Here is a 22,285-nt window from a genome sequence, read left to right as displayed (position 1 = left end):
TTGACTGTTATTGGGCACTAAATCCATTTGACTTACTTTGCTTTTTACATTCAAATTTGAATGATCACTCTTGTGTAAATGTGGAATGAAACTCATCCTTTTCTTCTCCCCTCCACGACAGAGAAAAAGCAAATGAAATGCTTTTTCATTTACACTGAAATGTGCTTATTAGAAAAAATTTAATTGATAAAAATGTGCTTGTTTTATTGGAATAGAATCATTGATTGAATTTGTGGTCTTTGTGGTGATAATGTTATGTGGCAATTTCTGAGCATGGTATGCAGGTTGACATATTGACACTATGAAACTCAGTGTTGTTTTTAACTAGTATTAAAATGTTAGTAATTTTAAAAATTTTATTGAAATTTAATATTAAGATATTGCACAATATTTTTTGTTTTTGTTGATTTTCAAAACTCGTACATTAACTTGAAAAAATCATTGAGTGGTTTTTAAATTTCTGGGGAATTTCATTCATTTTATTAAAAGACACTGAAGAAGTGTTAGGTGTGAAGTAGGGGTATCACATAACATTTCTTATCCTAGAGCTCTCTGATTTGTGTGATTTCATTTGGTTATTCTTTTACTGTTTTCATAGCAGAATCATTATCATGAGATCTTTTCTTCCATATTTTTTGCTCCCCTCTTCTTGATTTAAAGATGAGTTAAAGGGTAGTAAGTCTTTGAATAAGTAGGCAGATGGATTTGTATGACCCTCATTTATCCTTTTGTGTTTTTACAGTGGCACATCCCCTCTTGCATGCCTCAATGCCATGCTGCATTCCAATTCACGAGGAGGAGAGGGACTATTTTATAAATTACCTGGCCGAATCAGCCTTTTCACGCTTAAAGTAAGTAATATAAAACTCTGTTTTAGTGTAATGGTTCTCAGAATTTACTGTGCATATGAGTAACCTGGAGGACTTACTAAAATACAGAATTTTGGTTCCTACACCTACACCTGCACCAGCAATTCTGTCTGGAACAAGGCCCATGAATTTGCATTTCCTATAAGTAGCCAGTGATGCTAATGCTGTTGTTCCTAAATGGTGCTTTGAGTGGGATGTTCTAGAGTGAACAGGGTATTAGGAATTATTTTTAGTCAAATCAGTGATTGTCAGTGATTTCTATCAGCTTTTGCTTATATACCTTTGCTGTATACTTTTGTAGATATACAGTTGGGGGATAAGTATGTATCTGGGTAATTAGGAAATGTGTCCTAATTGGTATTTTGTTTGTAGTAGTGTTGTGAAGGATGAATTACTGGGAGCTGAAGTGTAAGACCTACTCTGTGGGAAAATAACTTTTTTTTTTAATTTGTGGAAATTAAAAAACTCCTTATCATTTACTGAATGACACTAATTATAAAGGATGAGAACATAAATCAGGTAGAATTCATGATAAAGCTTAAAATAGCCTGAAATGAAAAGGCTAATTATTTTTTTACCATTTGTAATATGTATGGTTATCTTAGACTAGGGCTAGATAATGAATACTTTGGGCTTTGTGGACCACATATTTCTGTTGTAACTGTTCAACTCTGCTGTTGTAGCAGAAAAGCAACAATAGACAATATACAAATGAATGGGCATGGCTGTGTTTCAATAAAACTTTATTTACAGAAACAGGTCTTGGGCCAGATTTGGTCTGCAGGCTGTAGGGTTAACCTCTTATTTATATCTCACATAAGCATTTGGTAGTGGGGATACTGTAAATTTCATGCTGACCCTCATATTCTTCCATAATGCATTTATAAATTGCAGTAGTCCTTATACCAATCTTTTCCTTTTAGTTTTGTTTTCTTGAGGGATTGTATTAATTAAAAAAACACTTGTACAAATACCAACTATTTAACCTGTAGTCATAAGACTTGGTCTTTATGTACACATCAGATGTGTCTTGTGTTCAGATATCTTTGTTTCCTGTGTTGTTGTTGATTTTTTTTTTTTTATTGACATGGGCGGGCTCCAGGAATTGAACCTAGGTCTCTGGCATGGCAGATGAGAATTCTGCTACTGAGCCATCGTTGCACTCCCTACCGTGTTGTTTTTACTTCTCATATTTTGGACATTTTTTTTTTCCTTTGTCCTTATTTTTTTTATTAAGAGGCAGCATAATGTAATGTCAGGAACTAAGCCTTGAGAGAGTCAGAGCCCTGAGTTTGAAACCTAGCTTTGGAAGCTGGGACAGATTTAACCCCTCTTTATGGTATATATCCCTGGTACAGAGTAAGTGCTTAGTAAATGGTAGCCTTTATGGTATTTCTTTAGGTTCTTCATCCTTAACTGTCTGATAAAGGCATTTCCCTGTTTCAGTTGGGTTTGAGGAAGAGGAGAAATACAGTTTCTGTGAGCACATTGAGGGTAGGAGCTGAGTTTTATTTGTCTTTGTAGCTTGGTTCTAGACAGAATTCTTGGCGTGGTCCATGCTCAATAAATGTTTAAACTAAAATACATTTCTTTCTTTTATTTATTTGTTTGTTTATTTATTTATTGGGTGCATGGTCTGGGAATTGAACCTGGGTCTCCTGCATGGAAGGCAAGTATTCTACCACTGAACCACCTGTGCACCCCTTCCTTTTAATTTTGATATGTCTTTGAGTTGTCTTTTTCCACCCTTTTTTGTAAGCTTTCACTTTTCATGACTGAAACCTTGGAAAGCACCACTGTATGAATCTTTTGTAAATTTGGGGGGTTTCTTTGTTAGTTCACAGCCTGTGTATGAAATGCATTGGTTGAAGATATACTTAGTAACATATTATTTGTTTTAGTTTGCTAGCTGCTGGAATGTAATATACCAGAAACAGAATGGCTTTTAAAAAGGGGAATTTAATAAGTTTCTAGTTTACAGTTCTAAGGCCAAGAAAATGTCCCAATTTAAACAAATCTATAGAAATGTCCAATCAAAGGCATCCAGGGAAAGATAAATTGGTTCAAGAAGGCCAATGAAGTTCAGAGTTTCTCTCTCATCTGGAAAGGCACATGGCGAACACAGGGTTTCTCTCTCATCTGGAAAGGCACATGGCGAACATAGGGTTTCTCTCTCTCATCTGGAAGGGCACTTAGTGAACACAGCATCGTGTGCTCGCTTTCTCTCCTGGCTTCCCGTTTCATGAAGCTCCCCGGCAGGCATTTTCCTTCTCCATCTCCAAAGGTCACTGGCTAGTGAGCGCTCTGTTTCTCGTGGCTATGTTCTTCTCTGGCTCTCTCTGAATCTCTTTCATTCTCCAAAATGTTTCCTCTTTTATAGGACTCCAGAAACTTATCAAGACCTACCCAAATGGGTGGAGACATGTCGTCACCTAATCCAGTTTAACAACCACTCTTGATTAAATCACATCTTCAGGGAGCTGTAATTACAGTTCCAAATTTACAATACTGAGTAGGAATTAGAAGAAACGGCTGCCGTTACAAAATGAGGTTAGGATTAAAGCATGGTTTTTCTAGGGCCCGTACATCATTTCAAACCAGCACATCATCTCATCTGCCTTTGGTTTTATGTTGCTTATCTTGCATAGTATCTTGTTCTTTGGAGTTGTACATCAGCAAGTTTCACTTCTTTTGTCTTGTTCCTCCAGTTGGAGAATGAGCTCCTTGAGGGCAGAGTCTTACTCCAGTATCCAGAGTCCTGGGTATAAAGTAACCTTTGATAAATGTATATTTAATGAATGGATTAATAAATAATGGCTTCATTATTCATTATTTTCATTGTTATCCCTTTGTTTTGACATTTGATGATAAATACAGCTCATAATTGTGATGAAACTATTCCTAGATCTGCCTCTGGCATCTAGCTCAAATTTCTGAGCCAAAATGAGAAGAGTGCTGACTGCTGAGGCTTTGGTAGAATTTTAGTTTGGTTAATTATCTGTGTGTGTCTCTCTTAATGTTCTTGGTCCTGCATAAAAGCAATATATGCTTATGTACATGTGATTTGGTACAGAGAAAGTGAAAGTAACCCTTAAAATTCCACCTGTAAAGGTCATTCTGTTTGATATCTTTATTTTATGTTATTAATAATATTCAAAAAATTGGATCTTATTCTTCTTTTAGCTTTGCTCTTTGCTTTATTCAGTTAATATACTTTTATCCACTTTCCCATGATGGTACATCTAGATATACCTTATTCTTTTATTTTTCTTTTTCCTAATCCAGTATTTTTTTTTATATTGTATAATATAACATATATACAAAACAAAGAAAGAAAAGAGCAGTAATTTTCAAAACCCTCTTCAATAAGTAATTATAGGACAGATCCCAGAGTTTGTCATGGGGTATGATACCATCATCTCAGATTTTTCCTTTTAGATGCTCCAGAACATTGGCGGCTAGTAAGAATAAATACTCTTTTAACATCACAATTGACTTTTTTTTGTGAAAAATAACATATATACAAAAACAATATATTTCAAAGCACAATGCAACAATTAGTTGTAAAACAGATTTCAGGGTTGTAATTCCACAGTTTTAGGTTTTTACTTCTAGCTGATCTAAAATACTGGAGACTAAAAGAAGTATCAATATAATGATTCAGCAGTTATACTCATTTCTTAAACCCTATCTTCTCTGTGTTAATCCACCATCACTTTTGATCTTTCTCCCATTCTTTAGAAGTATTTGGGCTATGCCCGTTCTAACTTTCATGTTGGAAGGGGCTGTCAGTAATATGGGGCAGGGATACCTTACTGTTTTTAAAGATTATTATAGGATTCCAAGTTATAAATGTGCAGTAGTTTATTAATCTCTTGTTAAATGCTACATTAACACCACACTGTCTCCCAGAAGTTGTACAGGTATTTATTTTATTGTTATTCTAGAATAGATGAGAAAGGACATAAAAAATCTGAACCAGCTTATTATCATCTTGATCTCTTGAGAATCCTTGTCTTCTGCCCAATAAACTCCCAAGTCTAAGGTGGTATTAAGTACATTTTTTTCTTATTATCTTTCAGTTCTTTTATTTTGAAAATTTTCAATCCCACAGAAAAACTGATGGATTACTACAGTAAACACCCCACTTACATAAATTTCTCCTAAATTTACTAATTGTTACAAGTTTGTCATTTTGCTTTATCTCACACTACCTATTTGCGCTTTTTTTTCAGAACCATTTGAAGATATTTTAAGAACATAGACTTCACCCCTAAATATTTTAGAATGCATTTGTTAAGAACAAAGGCACTCGCCTGCATAACCACAATATTCATGATCTCATTCAAGAAATTTAACATGCTACATTGGCAAATAATGTATAATCCATATTAAGTTCCAAAATTATTCTTGATAGCTTTTTTATTTTGTGTGGAGGTCACATGCCACATCACTTTATTCGAAAGAATGGTACAAAATGAAAGAACTTGGTGGATGTTGAAACAAATTATAGTAAACCCAACATGCTGCACTGCTGTAATGACTAGGAAAGTTGCCCCTGTGGTTATAGGGAAGCTAGCCTAAGGCTTGGCTTTCCTTATCACTGTTTCCCAGGTGTGGCTGTCAAAGAGCTACTCTGCTAAGCTACGTGGGAAAGGAGGGCATCTTGTGCAATTTAGTGATATAGTCACCCAATTATTTGATGGATTTTACCTGCTCATTCAGGTAATGAGTCTTAATGAAGTCACACAGTGGAAATTGTTTTTGTTACTTGTTAGTGCAGTTGGTACAGTTCCAGTAGTGGTTAATTCACCCTTTTTTTCCAAGTGTAACACACGTGCCATTGTATTCAGCCAGACTTCCTGGTCCTTAAGTTCTGGCTTTTTGATATCCTGAAGGAAGATTCAGCCACCTCGTTCCTTCTGCAGCTTGATAAGTTTCTCAGCATGTTTCCTCTCTTCATGAGATTGGTGAAGAAAATATTTGGTAAAATTTCTCAACCACATCATCATGGTCAAAATATCAAGATGTGAACAAGTAAACATAAGAGGTGTAAATCTCGAGGTTGATCTAGTGATTGATGGTGGGATCCGATCCTGGTTGTAGTTCTGGCACACCTGTGATGGGGATATGGTCATCATGGCTGAGCAGAGATAGTGATAGTGTGGCACTGGAGCAGTGGGGACTTTGGGGCAGTCGGAGGACACCATGAGAAGGTGGTGAAGGGCTGACTTGGAGCTGCTGGCTGAGAGAGGAGAGTCCCGGGTTTTGTCTAAGTACTGCTGAAGCAGGAAACTGTGGTGACTTTCTGAAGACGTCTGGCGACAGTTGATTTTCTAAATCCAGCTTCCACTCAGAGAATTTGTTTGTCATGTCTCTTTAATATTCTTTAATATAGAACAGTGTCCTTGCCTTGTTTTGTCTTTCCTGACAGTGACATTTTTGAAGAGTCCAGGCCAGTTGTCTTAAATTAAATATATTTTTAAAGCACTGATAAAGTACTGATAAGAATGTAGAAAATTTATTTCCAGTCTCCTTTAAGTTTGTATTGCTTTGAGCATGTCTCCTGTTTCACGTTATGACCCCATGCCACTCAGCAATGAAAGATGGAATGTAAGGGGATGTTTTCAGTAATGGTCTACCATAGAGGTCATTTGGTTAGGATATTGCCTCAAATAAGGGGCAGCAAGACACACATATTTAACTCACATTTCTCATTTTTCTTTTTGAAACTGATGGTGATGACTTTGAAATCCTGTGACATTTTCTTTGTCTAAATCTTCCCTCGTGTGTCAGAATGACTTGGTAGTTTTTCTTCTTGATTGGAAATTTCTTCCAGTGGGTCAAGTCAGAATTATATTTTTCCGTATGGGTTTTGCTTCTTATTTGAAAATAGAAATTCTTTCAGTTGTGGAAACGTTTTTGTGATCTTATCTGTGCTTATTAAAAGTTTACTGATAAGTTGGAGTCTTTTTGGACTTGCCACAGGGTTCCTTCTGGGATGAAAGTTATTCTGGGTGTGATATATATGGTGGTAAGTTTGACACTTGGTTCATAGATGTTTGCGTCAGTCTTCAGAGTTAGTCCTCAAGAAAGGATGAGGGGGAGGTGGTTCAGTGGTAGAACGCTCACCTGCCATTCAGGAGACCTGGCTTAATTCCCAGTCCATGTGTGCACATGTGCGCACGCACCACACAGACACACACAAAGAAGGAAAGAATGGATGGGATAGATGAAACAGACACATACACACACAAAGAAAGAAAGAAAGAAAGAATGGATGGGATAGATGAAATCTATCCATGCTAGGATTCTTGAGTTGAATTGCTTTCCTTAAGCTTTTTCTGATGTCAGCTGTCAGTGTCGATCATTGCCTGGTCAGAGGTGGGATTTATATTGTTGTTTTTTTTCCTATTGTTGTTTTCTTTTTTGCAGTTGGAATTTACTTTCCTTATAAAACTACTGTGATCCCCTTGTAGTGTTTGACATTTTTAGGACTCTCATGCTGAACTACTGTGCTTTTGTCATTCAGTGGTTGTGTCACTAGTGAGTTTGAACTGTGTTGGTGAATGGACATTCCAGCACTCATTGTCAGAAATAACTGCAGTCATCTGAAACTTACTCTGTTTTGCTGTTGCTCAAATCAAGGTGTCATTCATGGCTTTTGCACCAGTCTTCAGGGTCTTTTAAATTCAATTACTGAGCTCAGTTGAACCTTTCCAATACTTAAAATATATTTTTAAAAAGTATAAAAAACATCTTTGTAAAAAAAGTAGATGGTTGTACTTGAAGTATTCATCCTTAAAATCCACAGTTTGCAAATAAGGGAAAAAGCAAATGGAGTAAGAGAGGGAGATAATTCTTGCATTCTCACAGTGTTATTTAAATTCACACACAGCTCCACATTCTTGGCAATTTCAAAACTATTTGTTACCATTAAATACCAAGAGAAAGACAGATGGAGTAAGCCTAGACTCAGATACAGTAAAATCATAGAATCTTTACCATTTGCAAGTTGGTGTCAGAGTATATTTTAATACTGATAGCTGCACAGCGAGCAGATTGGTCTTTTGCAATGTTAATCAGGTCATGTCACTCTGCTGCTCTCTGACCTGCTCTTCTAACACTTTCCCTTGGTCATTATCCTTCTGTCACCCTGGCTTTCACTGTTTCTCAAACATCCCCAAATTGTGTCTACCTTAGGACCCTTGCAAGTAGCAATCCCTCTCTGCCTGGAAAACTCTGCTCCTAGGTCTTTGCTTGGCAATAACTACTTTTCATTTGGTTCTTAGTCATTAATGTCTTTTCAGTTATACTTCCTTGTTACCACCAACCTAATTCTACAACATTATTTCTGTCATTGTTTGTTTAATAGCCCTATCAATATCTGAAATTACCTTGTGTGTTTATTTGGTTACCTAGTTATTGTTGGCAGTAGAACATAGACTTTGTTTTCATTGTATTCCCTGTGTCTGGGACATAATATGTACTCAGTAAATATCAGCTGAATGAGAAGTAGAAGATATCATCGTCAGAATTTTTAGCCAGCTAATTCTTCTCATATTTCACCTTGCTTTCTGTCAGTTTTTGTTATACAGTATGCATGATTTGGGTGATTTTTTCTTTTGCTCAGCAAGTTGACTTTTAAGAACTGCTTTTTTCCTTGCCCTCTTTGGAGCTGTCCCACATTATCTGTGCAGGAATCTGCTGAAACTGGAAAGAAATCTTTCTTTCTCAGGCTATGGGCATAATCCGTTTCGTCTTAATTCATGAAGTGAGAAAATGAGCCATTAGAAATGGTTTAAACATTTAGGTACTTTTTAGATACTCATGTTATTCCTTTTAGAGTTCTGAATTTTGATCATCTTGCTTGCTGAAAAAAAAATGAATTTCTACTTTCATTTAAAATAGTGGTGACAATTTTAGACAATATCTTTTATAGTTTATGTAACCGTTTTCAAGTATATAATCTAATACTTAAGAATCCCAGAATTTTGAATATCTCATCATCTAGTCCATTCTCATTTTATAGACAGAACACTAAACTTGTAACAGATAAAATGATTTATCCTTGTCAGGAATAATTTTATCTGTGTAAGTAATGTATGTGACCAAATGGAATTAGGACTCAGGTTATCACCTATAAATATGATTGCTTTGCCTTATGCCAATGTAGAATAAATAGTTGCTGTTTTTTTTTATTTACTTTTTGCCTATGAACTTTATTTTGAAATGTTTTCAGATTTATAGACAGTTAGAAAAATAATACAAACCCCATTATAACTTCAGTACACCCCTATCCCCTAGATAAACAGATTTACTAGTTTAAACATTTTGCCACATTTGCTGTATAATTCTATTTGTTCATCAGTCTATCAGCCTATCCATCTATCTACATATATGTCTATCTATTTATCAATCCATTTTCTGAACACTAGAGAGGTTTTATAAAACATCCTCCTTGAACACTTATACTGCCATGGGCATATCCTAATGTGATAGTTAGGTTCAGGTATCAACTTGGCCAGGTCATCATGCCTAGTTCTGTTGCTGTGAACATGAGCCGATGTTACTTGAACCTTATCTGTTGCTCATTACATCTGCAGTCAGCTAAGAGGCGTGCCTGTTGTAATGAATGATGTTTGATTTAATTGACTGGTGCTTAAATGAGAGAGTTCGAAGTAGCACAGCCCAAGCAGCTCAGCATACCTCATGTCAGCAGTGGCAGCTCAGCCAGGCCTTTGGAGATACAGAAAGAAATCACCCCAGGGAAAGTTGTTGGAACCCAGAGGCCTGGAGAGAAGGCCAGCAGAGATCGCCCTGTGCCTTCCCACGTGAGGAAGAACCTCAGTTGAAAGTTAGCTGCCTTTCTTCTGAAGAACTATGCATCAACTAAATAAATCCCCTTTTATTGAAAGTCAGTCCATCTCTGGTATGTTGCATTCCAGCAGCTAGCAAACTAGAACACCTAAGAACAAGGATATCCACTTATATCTACCGTAAGGGCACTATCAAGTTCAAGAAATTGAACATTTATGTAAAGCTTACAGTCTGTGTTACAATTGTTTCATTAAGTCCCAATACTGTTATTTTTAGAGCGTCCTCGCCTTCCTTAATAAACCATCTAGGATAACATATTGCTTTTTTTTAAAATTTTTTTTATTAATTTTAAATTAAAAAAAAGACAAGAAACATTCTTAATATATAATCATTCTGTTCTACATATATAATCAGTAATTCACAGTATCATCACATAGTTGCATATTCATCATGATCATTTCTTAGAACATTTGCATTAATTCAGAAAAAGAAATAAAAGATAACATAAAAAGAAATAAAATGAAAACAAAAAATTATACATACCATACCCCTTATTCCTCCCTTTCATTGATCAGTAACATTTCAAACTAAATTTATTTTAACATTGGTTCCTCTTATTATTTAATTTTATTCCATATGTTCTACTCATCTGTTGACAAGGTAGATAAAAGGAGCATCAGATGCAAGATTTTCACAGTCACACAGTCACACTGTGAATGCTCTATCATATAATCATCATCAAGAAACATGGCTACTGGAACACAGCTCTACATTTTCAGGCAGTTCCCTCCAGCCTCTCCATTACATCTTGGATAACAAGGTGATATCTACTTAATGCATACAAATAACCTCCAGGATATCCTCTCGACTCTGTTTGGAATCTCTCAGCCATTGACACTTTGTCTCATTTCCCTCTTCCCCCTTTTGGTCGAGAAGGTTTTCTCAATCCCTTAATGCTGGGTCTCAGCTCATTCTAGGATTTCTGTCCCATGTTCCCAGGAAGGTCCACACTCCTGGGAGTCATGTCCACGTTCCCAGGAAGGTCCACACTCCTGAGAGTCATGTCCCATGTAGACAGGGGGAGGGTGGTGAGTTTGCTTGTTGTGTTGGCTGGAGAGAGAGGCCACATCTGAGCAACAAAAGAGGTTCTCTTGGGGATGACTTTCAGGCCTACTTTTAAGTAGGCTTGACCTATCCTTTGTGGGATTAAGTTTCATATGAACAAACTCCAAGACTGGGGTCTCAGCCTATAGCTTTGGTTGTCCACACTGCTTGTGAGAATATCAAGAATTCAACTTGGGGAGGTTGAATTTTTCCCGGTTCTCACCATTCCCTGAAGGGGACTTTGCAAATACTTTTCCACTCACTGATCAAATCATCCTGGGATTCATTGGGGCATCACTCTGGACAAACCACCAAAATCTCATGTCCTACTCAAGGTTCTGTGTACTTATGTTGTTCAACCAACTATCTACATAAGTTATGTTAGGAAATGCACTAGTCAAAATATAAATTTTGTACCAGATAAACATTTTTTGCTTTAGTCTCACACATAAGTTGAAATTTTAAAATATTAATTACCATCAATTTTCATTACCCTGCAGTAATGATATTCCCTTGTTCTTCCTCATGCAAAAACATTTTTTAAATTTGTACATTTAGTCACTATCATTATACACTCTAGGCATTCCTAGATTATACCATCTCAATCTTTATCATCCATTTTTCTTTGTGATTTCATTTATGCCCCAGCCCTCCTCCCTCTATCATTCTCACATGCAGCTTCATTCAGTGTTTTAACATAATTGTATTACAGTTAGGTAGTATTGTGCTGTCCATTTCTGAGTTTTTATATTCAGTCCTGTTGCATAATCTGTATCCCTTCAGCTCCAATTACCCAGTATCTTACCCTGTTTCTATCTCCTGATGGTCTCTGTCACCAACGAAATATTCCGAATTTGTTCACTAATGTCAGTTCATATCAGTGAGACCGTACAGTATTTGTCCTTTTGTTTTTGGCAGATCTCACTCAGCATAATGCCCTTAAGGTTCATCCATGTTGTTACATGCTTCATAACTTTATTCTGTCTTACAGCTGCATAATATTCCATAGTATGTAAATGCCACAGTTTGTTTAGCCACCTGTCTGTTGATGGACATTTTGGCTTTTTCCATGTCTTGGTAATTGTAAATAATGCTGCTATACACATTGGTGTGCAAATGTCCATTTGTGTCCTTGCCCTCATGTCCTTTGAGTAGAGACAGCATATATATGCGTTTTGTTTTTTAATCCATTCTGCCGGTCTCTGTCTTTTGATTGGGGAGTTTAATCCATTAACATTCAGTGTTATTACTGCATGGGTAGTACTTTCTTCTACTATTTTGCCTTCTGGATTTTATATGTCATATCTAATTTTCCTTCTTTTTACCTTTACTCATAGTCTTCCTTTCTATACTCTTCTCCACACCTCTCTCTTCTGTCTTTGTATCTGTCTCTAGCATTCCCTTTAGTATTTCTTGCAGAGCTGGTCTCTTGGTCACAAATTCTCTCAATGATTTTTTGTCTGAAAATGTTTTAATTTCTCCCTCATTTTTGAAGGACAATTTTGCTCGATATAGAATTCTTGGTTGGCAGTTTTTCTCTTTTAATAATTAAATATATCATCCCACTGTCTTCTCGTCTCCATGGTTTCTGCTGAGACATCAATGCATAGTCTTATTGGGCTTCCCTTGTATGTGATGGATTGCTTTTCTCTTGCTGCTTTCAAGATTTTCTTTCTCTTTGACCTCTGATATATTGATTAGTAAATGTCTTGGAGTACTTCTATTTGGATCTGTTGTGTTTGGGGTATGCTGTACTTCTTGGATCTGTAATTTTAAGTCTTTCATAAGAGTTGGGAAATTTTCAGTGATAATTTCCTCCGTTAATTTTTCTCCTCCTTTTCCCTTCTCTTCTCCTCTGGGACACGCACAACATGTATATTTGTGTGCTTCATATTGTCCTTCAATTCCCTGAGTCCCTGCTCATCTTTTTCCATTTTTTTCCCTATAGTTTCTGTTTCTTGTTGGATTTCAGATGTTCTGTCCTCCAGTTCGCTAATCCTATGTTTTGTCTCTCGAAATCTACCATTGTAGGTTTCCATTGTTTTTTTCATCTCCTCTAACATGCCTTTCATTCCCATAAGTTCTGTGATTTGTTTTTTCAGACTTTCGATTTCTTCTTTTTGTTCATTCCTTGCCTTCTTTATATCCTCCCTCAATTCATTGATTTGGTTTTTGATGAGGTTTTCCATATCTGTTCGTATATTCTGAATTAATTGTTTCAGCTCCTGCAGCTTATTTGAATTGTTGGTTTGTTCCTTTGACTGGGCCATATCTTCAGTTTTTTCCTAGTGTGATTTGTTATTTTTTGCTGGTGTCTAGGCATTTAATTACCTTAATTAGTTTAGTCTGGAGATTGCTTTTACTTCTTTTACCTAGGGTTTTCTTGCTGGATGAATTTGTTGTATCTGTTCTTTGACATTCAGTTCAGCTTTATCTGGACCTCTAGCTTAGGTTTTAACCGGAGAATTTTCCAGTTCTGGTTTTCTTGTTTCTTGCCCTGCTAGTATGGTGCCTTTTACCCCCACACTTAGGAGGGTCTACTTAGGTATTATAGACCCCAGCCAGATTTTCCCAGTCCAAACTGGCCTCCTATCAGGAGGAAAGAGTCACCTGCATCGGTTTTCCCTGAGGGGTGAGACCCAGCAGGTTGAAAGACTTTCCTATAAAGTCTCTGGACTCTGTTTTTCTTATCCTGCCCAGTACGTGGCGCTTGTCTGCCTGTGGGTCCCACCAGCATAAGATGATGTGATACCTTTAACTTTGGCAGACTCTCCCTGCTGGGAACGTGGTGGAGACAGAAGAGAGGTTGTAGGCTGGTTTTAATGGCTTCAAATGACCGAACCCTGGGGTCTGAATTCCTTGAGGGAGGGATTCCACCTGAGTTGGGCTTCACCCTTCCTCTGGGGAAGGCACAGGCTCCAGACAAGCTCTCAGACAACCTTGTTTCTGCCTATGTCTGAGGCAGTTGCAGCCTGAGAAGTCCTGCTGCTGAATCCAGAGGCAGTCAAGCCTTTGTAGAAACACAGCCACAAAAACCTATGTTTCCTTTTTTTTTTTCTTTTTCTGTCAGCCCTGCCCCCTTGGCTCTGGGGCAAAAATCAGCGACTTCCGCTTTGACCATGTTCACCTGAGCTGGGGGCCTATTTTTAGTAGTCAGAACTTTTTAATTAATTCCACAATTGGTGTTTAGTTGGGCTCAGCCCCTGCTACTGGTAAATTCCCTTTCCTGTCCCTTCTGGGAAGCAACCTGTGGGGGATTCATGGTTCTGGGGGGCTGGCAGCCGGTCCAGCTGGTCCAGACTGGGGTACGCTGTGTGTCTGGTCACTGACGTGGCCCAGGAGCTGTTCTGTACTGTTTCTGGTTGTTTAGTAGTTGTTCTGGAGGACGAACTGAAATGCGCATATTGTTAAGCCGCCATCTTGGCCTGGAAGTCCCCACATATTGCATTTTAATTAACCATTGTCTGTAGCTCATTCATTAGTTGTTCATTCATTTTTTTTAATTGTTGGAACATATATACAATATGAACTTTCCCATCCAAGCACCCACAAGCATACCATTCAGTGTAATTACTCAAATGTACAATGTTATAGTACTTTTACTAACTTCCCATTATTACTGTTTCCCATCTCTCTAAACAGCAACCCCGCATCCATTATACACTATCTCCCCCATTCCCTTTGCACCCACCTCTGGCAACCTGAACTCTAATCTCTGTCTCTGTAAACTTGCCTATTCTCCGATAATTGCTTTGTAGTAACTATGGGGCTTAAATTTGACATCCTAAATCTATAACACTGTTGTTTGCTTACATACCCATTTAATTTCAATGGTATACATAGCTATATTTCTGTATTCCTCCATATCCACATCTTGTATAGTTCTGTCACAATTTGCAATTTAAACATTCTGAATGTAAAAATCACTAATTAATCGTTACATTTTATGCATTTACCTTTTAGATCACTTAGAAAGTAAAAAGTGGAATAACAAACTAAAAGTAGAGTAGGACTAGTGTTAATGTTTACCCATGTAGTTAGCCCTTACTTGAGGTCCTTATTTCTTTATGCACCTTTGGTCTATTGTCTAGTGTCCTTTCCTTTTAATCTGCGGAACTCTTTTTAGTATCTGTAAAAGGGCCTACCAGTGAAAAAGTCCCTGAGTTTTTGTTTATCTGGGAATGTCTTAATCTCCCCCTAATTTTTGAAAGGCAGGTCTGCTGGATATAGAATTCTTAACTGGCACTTTCTTGCTTGCAGCACTTTAAATATGTTATCCCATTGCTTTCTTGCCTCCATGGTTTCTGATAAATCTATATTTAATCTTATTGAGTCTCCCTTGTATGTCAAACATTGCTTCTATCTTTCAGTTTCCAGAATTTTCTCTTTGTCTTTTGCATTCACAGGTTTGTTTTTAATATGTTGTGGTATAAGTCTATTTGGGTTTCTCCACTTTGGAGTCTCTTAAGCATCTTGGATATATATATTAATGTCTTTCACTGTATTTGGGAAATTGTCAGCCATTATTTCTTTAAATATTCTCTCTACCCCTCTCTTTCTCTTCCTTCTGGGATTCCCACCATGCTTGTATTGATATGCTTGATGGTATCTCACAGGTTCCTCAGGCTCTGGTTACTTTTTTTTCACCCATTCTTCTTTCTGCTTCTCCAACTGGATGATTTCAAGTGTCTTATCTTCAAGTTCATTGATTGTTTCTTCTGCCAGCTCCAGTCTGCTGTTGAACTCCTCAAGGCAGTTTTTAATTTCTGATCTTCAGGTATGTTTGGTGCCTTTTAATAATTTCCATTTCTCTGTTGATACTCTTTGTGCTCGTGTATTGTTTACCTGATTTCCTTTAGTTCTTCGTCCATGTTTTCCATTAGCTCTTTGAGCATATTTAGGAACAGTTTTAAAAAACTCATTGTCTGGAATGTCCTAGATCTGATCATCTTCTTTGGTGGTTTCTACTGTTTTAATTTTTTCCTTTGCCTGAGCCATCAATTCCTGTTTCTTTGTATGTTTTATAATATTTTGTTGGAACCTAGACATTTTGGTAATACATTATTGCTGGAATTTAGACTGAGGCTTCTGTTCCTTAAGGTTGTATCTAGCTGGTATTATGGCAGAGCTTTCCTTGAATGCCGGAAAATAGCAAAAGGAAAGAAAGCACTGTTGCAAGTCTTTGCAGATTGACACGTCCTTCATGACTTATCCATACAAAATTTTAGAGAATAGGTGCAGGCCAAAGTGTAGGGTCCTCTCTGATCCTTTTCTGCACACGCCTCTTGTCTTGGGCATGCCCATGTAGCCCTAGGAATTCCCCCACTTACACTGATAGGAATGTCCCCTCTCCCTTAGGAAACAGTTTCCTCACGTTCCCGAGCACTATACTGTATGTCCTACAGTTGGCAATCCTTAAGTTGCCACTTGAGGTTTTCTTCCACAGTGTTCTCTAGGGGAGCTGCTCTGTTGAGCTGCCTTTTACTTGCAGGGCGAGTTCTAGGATGGTAAGTCCCTCAGGCCACCTCTAGACAGATTGTGCCAGACACACATGCTCCCAGTATGTGCACAGGGAATACTCTACACCCTCTGGTACTGTGACCAGGGGACCAGGAATCCACCCGAGGAGCAAAGGCTGCCTCTGCAACAAGCCATTGAGGGGTTGGGGAAGGGCGAGTAAGGCACCATGTGATCCTGTCACTTTTTTTTTTTTCGATTTTTTTGTGTGTGTGTGCATGGACAGGCACCAGGAATTGAACCTCGGTCTTTGGCATGGCAGGTGAGAATTCTGCCACTGAGTCACCGTTGTACCACCACCCCCTGTCACTTTTTAAAGTAGCCTCTTTCTTGATTCAGCATTTCCCCTATTACTGCAGCCCTTTAATTATCTTCTGGAGCATTCAGAAAGATGTTCCTGCCAATTCTTTTTGGTTGTTCAAGGCTTCTGTTGGGTAGCAGAGCCCTGAAGTGTTTCTTTTTACCATCTTGATTCAGTGGGGTCTCTCTTTTTCAATTTTATCACCTTTGGCTGTTTCATCTTTTTGAAGCATCTTGCACATTCCTTGATATTTCTCAGAATGACAGATTGACTTTACTTAATGAGAATTCTTGTAATTGTTAAGCAAAAGTTGCTTTTCATATCCCTAAATGTGAACTTTTTGGTTATGACTGGTTGGTCTTAATTTCCTGATTCTGCTTTAATTATGTTGGCGTTTCTAAATGTTTGCTTTCTTTTCTGAGCAAGAATGAATGATAAATGGTAGTGGTGGTAAGAGCACTGGAATAGGATTCAAGTTTGGGTTCCAACATCATACTTCATGTATTACTGAATATCTACTTACTCCCTTATTTTTAACACTGATGAGTTAAAAATAAAATAGGTTTGTTGTTTAAATGCTTCAGATGTAAACCCCTTTTATATCATGAAATGGAACTGCAAAATAAAGATGACCATGAAGCTACTTTTGTTGAGACAAGTATGAGGGCTCAGCTTCATCTTTGTGGGTTCACCATTGCTGCACCACACCCTAACACCTGAGACATCTTTTCAGGACCCTGGAGCTTTGTTGAAAACATCCTGGACTAAAAATATCACTCAAGACCCGTCTGTTGCACACTCCAGTTTCTAGACCTTTGATAGAAATAAGTCATCCTGGATATTTTTCTTTCCCATTGTTTTGCTATGCATTTGGTATTTACTGCAGGCTGGCTGTTCATCAAAAACCCTGTTTCATTCTGTACTGTGGATGTCTGTGGAAAAGTTCCAGTTAGGGGAGCATTACCATTTGTTCTGGTTAATTATACCAGCAGTTTCTGTTGCTGGTTTTTTCCCTCAATAATTAATTTATTTTCAGTTGTGGTAAAATATACCTAACATGAAAATCTTTTTTGCCATTTTAAGTGGTTAATTCTTTGACATTAAGTACATTGACAGTACTGTGTAAATTTCATCATTATCTCTTTCCAGGCCATTTTCATCATTCCAGACTAAAACTTATATTCATTTAGCAATAACTCCTCAATTCTCCTTCTCCCTCCCCACCCTTGGTAACCATTATTCTGCTTTCTTTCTCCATGAATTTGCTTAGTCTAAGTATTTCATGTAAGAGAAATCATACAATATTTGTCCTTTTGTTTCTTCCTTATTTCGCTCAAAATGATGTCTGCAGTGTTCATCCATGCTGTAGCATGTATCAGCACTTCACTTCTTTGTGTGGTTGAATAATACTCCATTGATGGATATACAACATTTTATTTATCCGTTCATCTGTTGATAGCACTTGCATTGCTTCCACTTTCTGGCTGTTGTGAATAATGCTGCGGTAAACATTGGTATACAGATCTCTGTCTGATACCCTGCTTTCAGTTTTTGTAATTGTATACCTAGGAATATATACTGGTTTGAAGCTATTATGGTACCCCAGAAAAGCAATGTCCTTTAATCCTCATTCAGTATTTCTGGGTGGAATCTTTTTTATTGTTTCCATGGAGATATGACCCACCCAATTGTGGGTAGTAACTTTTTTTTTTTAACTTTTTAAAATTATATAACTTATTCAAAGCAAAGAAAGAAGAAAAGCAATAGTTTTCAAAGCACTCTTCAACAGGTAGTTACAGGAAAGATCGCAGAGTTTGTTACGGGCTAACATACCATCATCTCAGATTTTTCTTTCTAGCTGCTTCAGAATATAGGAGACTAGAAGGAATAAATTTTTTTTGTTACCACAGTTGACTTATTTTTTGTGTGTGTGAAAAATAACATATATACAAACAAGCAATAAGTTTCAAAGCACAGCACAACAATTAGTTGTAGAACAGATTTTAGAGTTTGGTATGGGTTACAATTCTACAATTTTAGGTTTTTACTTCTAACTGCTCTAAGGTACTGGAGCCTAAAAGAAATACTGAAATAATGATTCAGCAGTCATATTCGTTTGTTGAACCCTACCTTCTCTATATAACTCCGCCATCATCTTTGATATTTCTGTCCCATTCTTTAGGGGTATTTGGGCTATGACCATTCTAACTTTTTCATGTTGGAAGGGGATATCAGTAATATGGGGTAGCTGATGTTCTGGACAGGCTGAGCCCTCTAGATTTCAGGACTTATCTGGTCCAGGGACCCATCTGGAGGTTGTGAGTTTCTGAAAGGTTACCATAGAGCATGGACCCTTTGTAGAAGCTTATGTATTGCCCTAGGTGTTCTTTAGGATTGGCTGGGATGGTTTTGGTTGGGTTTGCCAAGTTATGATAAGTAGCAATGTTTAACTAAAGCTTGCAGAAGAACAACCTCCAGAGTAGCCTCTCTACTATATGAATTCTCTCAGCCACTGATACTTTATTAGTTATACTTCATTTCCCACTCTTGGTCAGGATAGAATTGTTGATCCCACAGTGCCAGGGCCAGACTGATCCCTGGAGTCATCTCCCATACTGCCAAGGAAACTTTCATCCCTGAATGTCATGCCCCATGTTAGGGGGAGGCAGTGATTTCACTTACAGAGTTGGACTTTAAAAAGGGGGAGGTCGCAACTGAGCAACAAAAGAGGTCCTCCAGAAGTAAGTCTTAGGCATACCTCTGGGTAGGCTAAGCTTGTCCACTACCTACATAAGCTTCACAAGAGTAAGCCTCAAGATCAAGGGCTTGGCTATTGATTTGGATGTCCCTAATGTTTGACATAGTGTCACGGGATTCCCTGATGGTAAAGTTTAATAAGTTCATATTTTTTTCTCCCTTCCCTCAAGTGACTTTGCCAATACTTTTTGTTGATCTGCATAATGTATTGTAGGATGTATCCAGGCATTACATTAAGCTATACAGGATTAAAGGCCCTCATTCTTTTTTTTTTTGATTGACAAAACAACATACAAGCACAAACATTCTTAACATACGAACAGTCCATACATAGTATACAATTAGTGGCTCTCAGTAATATCACATAGTAGTATATTCATCACCATGATCATTTTTTAGAACATTTACATCACTCCAGAAAAAAATAAAGGAAAAAAGAAAAACTCATACATACCATCCCCTTACCCCTCCCTCTCATTGACCACTATTATTTCCATCTGCCAGTATATTTTATCCTTTGTTCCACCTATTATTTGTTTATTTTTTATTCATATTTTTTACTCATCTGCCGTAGATAAAAGGAGTATGAGATGCCAGATTTTCACAATCATGCAGTCACATTGCAAAAGCTGTATCATTATATAATCATCTTCAAGAAACATGACTACTGGAACACAGCTCTACAGTTTCAGGCACTTCCCTCTAGCCAACTCTAAAAGACCTTAAACTAAAAAAGGGAATACGTATATAATGCTTACGAATAACCCCTTGACTGTGTTTGAAATCTCTGTCACTGATACTTTATTTTTTTTAATTTGTTTTAAAATTTATTTTGTTTATTAAATGTACCAAAATACAAACAAAAACATTCTTACCATATGATCATTCCGTTCTACATATATAATCAGTAATTCACAATATCATCACATAGTTGTATATTCATTATCATGATCATTTCTCAGAACATTTGCATCAATTCAGAAAAAGAAATAAAAAGAAAACAGAAAAAAATTCATATATACCATACCCCTTATCCCTCTCTTTCATTGATCACTAGCAGTTCAATCTACTAAATTTATTTTGACATTTGTCCCCCCCATTATTTATTTATTTTTAATCCATATGTTTTGCTCATCTGTCCGTAAGGTAGATAAAAGAAGCATCAGACACAAGGTTTCACAATTACACAGTTACATTGCGAAAGCTGTATCATTATACAATCATCTTCAAGAAACATGGCTACTGGAACACAGCTCTACATTTTCAGGCAGTTCCCTCTAGCCTCTCTGTTACACCTTAACTAAAAAGGTGATCTCTGTTTAATACGTAAGAATAACCTCCAGGATGACCTCTCAACTCTGTTTGGAATCTCTCAGCCATTGACACTTTATTTTGTCTCATTTCTGTCTTCCCCCTTTCGGTCAAGAAGGTTTTCTCAATCCCTTGGTGCTGAGTCTCAGCTAATTCTAGAATTTCTACCCCATGTTGCCAGGAAGGTCCATACCCCGTGAGTCATGTCCCACGTAGACAGGGGGAGGGCAGTGAGTTTGCTTGTCACGTTGGCTGAGCGAGAGAGGCCACATCTGAGCAACAAAAGAGGTTCTTTTGGGGATGACTCTTAGGTCTAATTTTAAGTAGGCTTAGCCTATTCTTTGTGAGGTTAAGTTTCGTATGAACAGACCCCAAGATTGGTGGCTCCAGCCCATTGCTTTGGTTGTCCCCAGTGTTTGTGAGAATATCAAGAATTCTCCACTTGGGGAAGTTGAATTTTCCCCCTTTCTCACCATTCCCGCAAGGGGACTTTGCAAATACTTTTTTATTCACTGTTCAAATTACTCTGGACAGACCTACAAAATCTCATGCCCAATTCAAGGTTCCCTGTACTTTTGGTGTTCAGTTATGCTGTCCACATAAATTATATTAGGAAATGCACTAGTCAAAATATAAATTTTATACCAAGTAAACATTTTTTGCTTTAGTCTCACATATAAGTTAAAGTTTTAAAATATTAATTACCATCTGTGTTCAACACCCTGCATTATTGAGATTCCTTTGTTCTTCCTCATACAAAAACATTTTAAAATTTGTACATTTAGCCACTATCATTATACACTTTAGGCATTCCTGGATTATACCAACTCAGTCTTTATCGTATATCTTTCCTTCTGATTTCATTTGTGACACTTGACTTTGTCTAATTTTTCTCTTTCCCCTTTCAATCGAGAAGATTTTGTCAGTCCCTTGATGCTGAGTTCCAGCTCATTCTAGGATCTCTGTCCCACATTGCCAGGGAGATTTACACCCTTGGAAGTCATGTCCCACGTAGAGAGGGGAAGGGCAATGAGTTTGCTTGCCATGTTGGCTGAAAGAGAGACCACATCTGAGTAACAAAAGAGGTTCTGTGGGGGAGACTCTTTGGCCTTATTTTAAGTAGGCTTAACCTGTCCTTTGTGGGCATAAGTTACATAGAAACAAACCCCAAGATTGAGGGCTCAACCTGTTGATTTGGTTGTTTCCACTGCTTGTGAGAATATCAGGAATTCTCCAAATGGGAAGTTGAATTTTCCTCCTTTCCCCCAAGGGGACTTTGCAAATACGTCTTTATTCACTATTCATATCACTCTGGGATTTATTGGGGCATCATACTAACCTGGACATACCTACAAAATCTCACGCCCTATTCAAGGTTCCATGTACTTATGGTGTTCAATTAAACAGTTCAATTGAAATGCACTAGTCAGAAATAAATTTTTTGCCAAATAAACATTCCTTGCTTTAATCTCACACAGAAGTTCAAGTTTTGAAATATGAGTGACCATCTGTTTCAGCACCCTGCAATATTGACATTCCTTTGTTCTTCCTCATGCAAGAACATTTTAAAATTTGTACATTTAGTCACTATCATTATTACTAGGAA

General features: G+C 37.4%; 1 protein-coding gene across 5 annotated transcripts in view; it reads left to right on the top strand.

The window, feature by feature from the left end:
• ASXL1 (ASXL transcriptional regulator 1) overlaps nucleotides 1-22,285 on the top strand; it is a 99,133-nt gene that overhangs the window by 7,336 nt on the left and 69,512 nt on the right. For all 5 annotated transcript variants that reach the window (XM_077111583.1, XM_077111566.1, XM_077111576.1 and 2 more), the window contains one exon: nucleotides 743-851. In XM_077111583.1, coding sequence (XP_076967698.1) covers nucleotides 743-851 — 109 coding nt within the window. The remainder of the gene's footprint in view (nucleotides 1-742; nucleotides 852-22,285) is intronic.

The sequence above is a fragment of the Tamandua tetradactyla genome, chromosome 1 (genome assembly GCF_023851605.1).
Source record: "Tamandua tetradactyla isolate mTamTet1 chromosome 1, mTamTet1.pri, whole genome shotgun sequence".
Taxonomy (NCBI): Eukaryota; Metazoa; Chordata; class Mammalia; order Pilosa; family Myrmecophagidae; genus Tamandua; species Tamandua tetradactyla.
This window is presented reverse-complemented; position numbering and strand designations above follow the sequence as displayed.